Source organism: Primulina tabacum, chromosome 3 (assembly GCF_025594145.1).
Source record: "Primulina tabacum isolate GXHZ01 chromosome 3, ASM2559414v2, whole genome shotgun sequence".
Lineage (NCBI taxonomy): Eukaryota > Viridiplantae > Streptophyta > Magnoliopsida > Lamiales > Gesneriaceae > Primulina > Primulina tabacum.
Genome location: NC_134552.1, coordinates 47,637,014 through 47,642,918, shown reverse-complemented (window position 1 = coordinate 47,642,918; position 5,905 = coordinate 47,637,014). Strand labels below are relative to the sequence as shown.

At 37.8% G+C, this 5,905-nt stretch overlaps 2 protein-coding genes across 2 annotated transcripts; one reads left to right on the top strand and one right to left on the bottom strand.

Annotated features, from left to right (window-relative positions):
• The first annotated feature begins 1,179 nt into the window (after nucleotides 1-1,179).
• On the top strand, nucleotides 1,180-2,755 carry LOC142541118 (CAX-interacting protein 4). Its single transcript, XM_075647706.1, has 2 exons — nucleotides 1,180-1,306; nucleotides 1,536-2,755. The coding sequence occupies exon 2, from the start codon at nucleotides 1,559-1,561 to the stop codon at nucleotides 2,507-2,509; it is 951 nt and encodes a 316-aa protein (XP_075503821.1). The 5' UTR covers nucleotides 1,180-1,306; nucleotides 1,536-1,558; the 3' UTR covers nucleotides 2,510-2,755.
• Nucleotides 2,756-2,890: 135 nt separating this feature from the next.
• Nucleotides 2,891-5,277, bottom strand: LOC142538751 (pentatricopeptide repeat-containing protein At1g07590, mitochondrial-like; the record flags this gene model as incomplete). The annotated part of the gene is given in 3 exon segments (XM_075644050.1): nucleotides 2,891-3,310; nucleotides 3,312-4,433; nucleotides 5,062-5,277. Coding segments are annotated over 3 exon segments (1,470 nt in total), but the record flags the coding sequence as incomplete, so codon positions are not given.
• Nucleotides 5,278-5,905: the final 628 nt, after the last annotated feature.

Below are 5,905 nucleotides of genomic sequence, written 5' to 3'. Positions count from 1 at the left end.
AATTACTGGTGTGTGTGTTTTGGAAGAGGGGAGAGTCCTAGTAATTTTAAGAGGGGAGGGGGCGTGCATTGTGAGGAGTTGGGAAGGGTCTGAGGCCTTTTTATTTTAATTAAAACACCTAGTATAAGTTTAAACTCATGAACATGGTATACTAGGCCCATTAAGTCCGTTAGCTAATATCTAAAATATTTTTTCTAGGAAAGTTTGTGAAATTAATAACAGAGTTATCAGAAAGTTCATTTTTTCGTCGAAAATCGAATACCGTTAAAAATTATGAATCGGCGTATAAAATCACCTCAAAATACCTCATTTTCAAAAATACTATATAGCATGTCCCATATTTTAAATAATTAAAACAATTATTTAATAAAAATATTTTCTCTTTTTCAGCCATCGATTTTTGTTCCTCGATCGCGTCTCGAATAGCTTTAAAAAAATAATATTTTATGCATTCTAACAGTAAACCCTATCTTTAAACATGTACTCGTGCATATCATAATTAGTTCATGACATTAAAATCATTTAATTAGTCATTTCTCATTTTACCTAGATTTGCATACAATTTGATTATGTTATCGTATTTTGAATCTTACAGTTACTGAAGTAAAATTTGAAAGAAGATGTGTTTTTGACATTATTTTTTTCATGAATTGTTAGTTAACAATAATTATTTTCTGAGTTATATATAAAATTCGAAATTAATATAAATAAGTCGGACAAAAATTTCTTTTAACATGCTAAAGCTTTAAATGTAGTAAAGATAAATAAATATATTTGTTTAGAAATAGTAATAATTATCAATCGAATATTACTCGCCGTATTTTTAGTTCTCAAATTTTATAAAATGTTATCCTCTTGAAAGAATGGTGGTCTCAATTTTGTTTGCGTACAAGGTAATAGCACAAGGGACATTTAGTTCAAGGCAAAAACTTGTGTGAGACAGTATCACGAGTCGTATTTTGTGAGACAAATATCTTATTTGGGTCATCCATGAAAAATTATTACTTTTTATTGTAAATGTCTGTAGGATTAACTCGTCTCATAGATAAAGATCCATAAGATCGTCTCACAAGAGACATAATCATGATCAAACTATAATTTCTTTCCCCCAAAAAAATATTTTATTATTTTATTTGCATAAATAATAAAGAATTGCAATGAATTGTTTCTTGATGAAACAGCTATACGGTGTCGTCTAAGGTATTTTTCTCTATTTATTTATTACTCTCAAATCATCAGAGACCTTCTTCATCTCTCTCTGCTCGTCGCTCTTCCAGGAAGTCTCGATCCTCCGAATCGCAGCAGCGTGAGTTTCAATTGGTCTTGTTCTTTACATTTTGGTCGAATAATTTCTTCTCTGGTATTCTTATAATTGAATTAATTGCATTAATATAAATGATTTATTGAAACCCCCAAATTTACACCCTTTGGATTCCATTGCTTTTGTTATTCCGAGGTACCATTTTGAATATTATCATTGTAAGCATAGATTTGGCTCAGAGTTTTTGTAAAATTCGTGATTTTCGGGGATACAGGATTGTATCTGTAATTTTCCAACATGCCGGCGACAGCGGGGAGGGTTCGCATGCCAGCGAACAACCGGGTGCACAGCAGCGCCGCCTTACAGACCCATGGCATATGGCAGAGTGCGATTGGCTACGATCCGTACGCGCCGAATAAAGACGATAAGGACAAATCGTCTCAGAAGAGCCTGGTCCCAGAGCCTGAGGGTGAGAATGCGTATGCTAGTTTTCAGGGTTTACTTGCTCTTGCTCGTATCACCGGATCCAATGCTGATGAGGTTCGCGGTGCGTGCAAGAAGTGTGGTCGAGTAGGGCACTTGACGTTTCAGTGTAGGAATTTTTTGAGTGCTAAGGATGAAGGTGATAAAGAGGGGAAGGAGCCTGCAATCCAAAACACAGTCTTGACTGGTTTGGAGAAGCTGAAGGGGGAGAGAGTGAAGGGAAGAGAAAAGCGTGTTGTGGAGAGTGAGGAGAGTAGCGATGAGAAAGAAGAGAGTGAAACTTCGGATTCGGGCTACGATTCTGAGATCGAGAGGGCGATCGCGGAGAAATATGGAAAGAGATTTAATGGAGAGAGGTTGAAAGCTAGTAAGAATAGCAAGAAGGACGCGGATGAATCTGATGAAGATAGGGATGGTAGAAAGAGGGGTAGGTCGAAGAAGAGAAGTGGCAAGAGCGGGCGTAGTGATTCTGCGGATGAGGAAGAAGTGAGAAGAAAGAAGAGGAAGGAGAAGAGACGGAGAAGGGAGGAGGAGGAAGAGCGCAGGCAGAGGAGGAGGAGGAGGAAGAGCGGGAAGGAGAAAAGGAGTCACGGACTTTCCGATGATGATATTTCTGATGATAATGCCAAGCATCGACATAAGAGGAGGAGGCGGGGATACTCAGTTTCTGACTCTGATGACAATGACTCGGATGATTCTCGGGTGGGAAGGGCCAAGAAGAGACCAGGGAAAAAGAGCAGGAACCATCATCGTGACGAGGAATAATTTCTGGGGCCTGGTTTTATTATTCTTACGCGGTGAAAGAAAAATCCCATCTTGTGTTTAAAAGACCGTCTTTAAACTACTTGTTTCTTATGTGATTGCAGTTTTATTCAGTTCGTTGACATCATTTGTTGTGTTGTGGTTTTTCTTAAGGGTGTTGGATTATTGTGTTTGATTGTTGTTCTTGTTCTTGCTGTAATAATTTTAGTTTGTTCCAAATACGATAAATAGAACATGTAAATTAAGATATATAGTTTAAACTAAAGAGAGAGTAGTCAACGTATAAAACCAAGGAAACTGAGTTAAATTATGTATTATCCATAACTGCAAGTCAATTTCCCTAAAGAAGAATCCAAACTACAAAAGTAACAAGAACCAAAATGATACTATAACAGTCTGAACTACATGGCTTAAGGTACATAATTGCATGAGTTCATATTAATCAGCAACCTTAAAATTCTGAAGCCTCCTAATAAATTAACACGTGAACAGCATAATTTTACATTGCCAAAAACTCATCCTATGCAGCCAACAAGGGCGAAGAGCGCATTTAAACTGGTTAAAACACAAATTTATCATTGTTTCCTCTTTCAATGCCACATAATATCATAAAGTCTTCATCATCAGGATTAAAAAGAGTGGCTGATCCGCATACTGTCACAGAGCTTGGTACTACTGGGATTCAACCTGTTCTATGAGCTTTAGCAAGCTATAGGTCTCGGAATCTGGCCTAGCCCCTCCCAAGACCATTCTTTCAAGAAGGTTAGGCTCATAAATCTTGGCTTTTATATACGCCTTAATCAACTGCATTGAAGACAAAAGTATACCTAGTGTAACCGGATTGCTTCAATTCTTCAAACAACTTTTCTACATTCTCTACATCACCATTCCCCGCAAAGATTTCCAGTATCGAAAAAGTAGTCTCGAGCCATGGAGTAGATCTTCTGACCTTTGAACTGATTCTGAAATCCATTCCTAATTCAAGAGTTCTCACTGCTTCTTTAATTAATCCTGCCTTCAAACAACCAAGTGCAAGGTGGCGAAACGTTGTGGCATTTGGTTTGCACCCAGCTTTCTCCATGCCTTTATACACCGCCGTTGCTTTAGTAATTAGCCCATGTTTGCAGTAAACAGATATCATTGAATTAAACTGCTCGGTTGATTTTAACCCCTTGTGTGAAACCATGTCAAGCCATAGTTTCTCTGCTCGAGCAAGGTCTCCAATCTTGCCAAAAGCTTCTATAGCCAGCAGAAAACTCTTCACCCTAACATGTGGTAGCTTTAGAATCTTGAACCACGTTCTATCTAGCTCCTTGTGCTTCCCCAAATATCCATATAATACCATTAGAATGTCTAGTGTTGACCAGTTAAGTCCAGTCATGGACTTTTCAACAGCATCTACATAAGCCTCACACACAGTGTACAGCTTCGCCACAGCATGTGCAAAAGCCAACATACAGTAGGTTATCTCATTCGGTCCAACCATCATTCGCTTCATATTGCCAAACACCTTCATCAAACCTTCAATATTGTGCTCATTGGCTTCTATTTTCAAAAGAATGTTATAAGTAGAGACATGTGGAACCACTTTATCAGCTTTCATCTGTACTAAAATTTTCTGAACTTCTTTCCTATAACTAGGAGAAGAATGAAGTATAATGAGGCGATTGAAAGCCAAGTAGGATATGGGATGACCCAACTCCCTCATCTTCTTCATGTATTCCAATGAAAGTTTAATTAACCCTTTTTCCAAGCATCCAAGAACAAGATTGTTGTAAAGAAGCTCGTTTCTAAACCTGGATGGGATTTGGGCGAAGAGGGTCTCACCTTGTGATACTCCATGAAGCTTGGTCGTAAATTCTAATAAGTAGGAGTAATCTAGTTCTTTTGTCTTGTAAGGCTTCTCCCTTATAACCCACTCCATCACCTGAAAAGATATGCAAGCCGTTAAGCTTCTATTCTTGTTCAAGTATCTAGTTTAAATTACTGCTCATAACTAAGAAAAACTTTTTTATTTGTTTTGAAGAAAAATAGAGTGAATGCAGGCACAAAAAAACGCTATGAATTAGTGACCAATACGTGTATTCCTGTAAATTACCCGAAAAGCGGAAATTGGAAAGAGAATTTGCTAGTTTTTGTATACACAATTGGGGATGGGGGATTTGAAGGAATCACCTCTTCTCTTCCTTAATGGAAGAGATCGTGTCAACAAAGACAAATGTTCTTGGAAAAAGAGTGTGCTGGTTGATTCCATTTTCCTTCACAATAATAGATTCGAACCAATGGGAGCATAATAAAATAAATAGTCAAGAGAACCCTAGTTTCAGAAAACTGCTACGACCTTACAGTAAAGATAACTTGATATTAGATAGAGGCAGTGGATGAACAACCTTACAGTTTGACTTTTACATATACAAAACTAATGAAGAACCCATTATTTTAAATCAACAAAAAATACATTAAACGAAACGAACGCATTGAACACTTATTCTCAAGTTGCAACTCCATGAAGCATTTCCACAAACACTTAGCATACATAGAAGCGGATATCTCACCTCCAACGCTCGTCTATTAGATTTTAGCTTGCGCAAACGGTTGATGGTATGGAAAACATCGCCCCTGTGTATCGGAAAACCATCGCCCATCCAACTTTGGAAGGCAGAGATGACGGATTCTCCTTTACGCAATTTCTCAATTCTACAGCTCAGGCTCTTTGTTCCTGCTTCTTTGTTATCCTTTTCAGGATTCTGGAGCAATTGTAATAGCTTTCGATAAATTTAGGGCGCCGAAGAAGAGATTCGAACCGAGATTTTGATGGAAGATAGAAGAAGGGAGGTCAAATGTTCGACGTATTGCTGTTGTGAATGCTATAAACATGCTTTGATTTGGAAGAGGAAATCAAACGCAGTTATCTTGCTCATGGCGCCACGGTAACGGTAGGCATGCTTAGCGGCCGGTTCGATCAGGAGCCGGATCAGAACCTGCCTGTTAGGGGACAGAATTGGTTAGTTCCTACCGGTTCCGAAACCGACGCAAAACCCATTTATAATGGATTGAATCAAATTCACAAAAAAACGTTTGAAACCGGTTCAGGTTTCGGACTTATCGGATCCAAACTAGAACCGGATCCGGAACCACTTCAAAAGTTTAAAAAACTAATAAAAAATATTTTTTGTAGCCGAACAACTAGGCCAAGCTCTTTTTGCAATTGGCCCTCAATTTGAGAACCAAATTGCAAATTTTTTTCACTCACCCCGAATAATTATTTGACTATTTTCCAACACTTTTATCACAGCAATTTCATTCTTCAAATTCTAGATTTCATTGGATTCAATTTTCTATTTGTGTCGTCTTCAAATCGTAATTTGGATTTTGGTGAATATTTTGATTATATTCCCG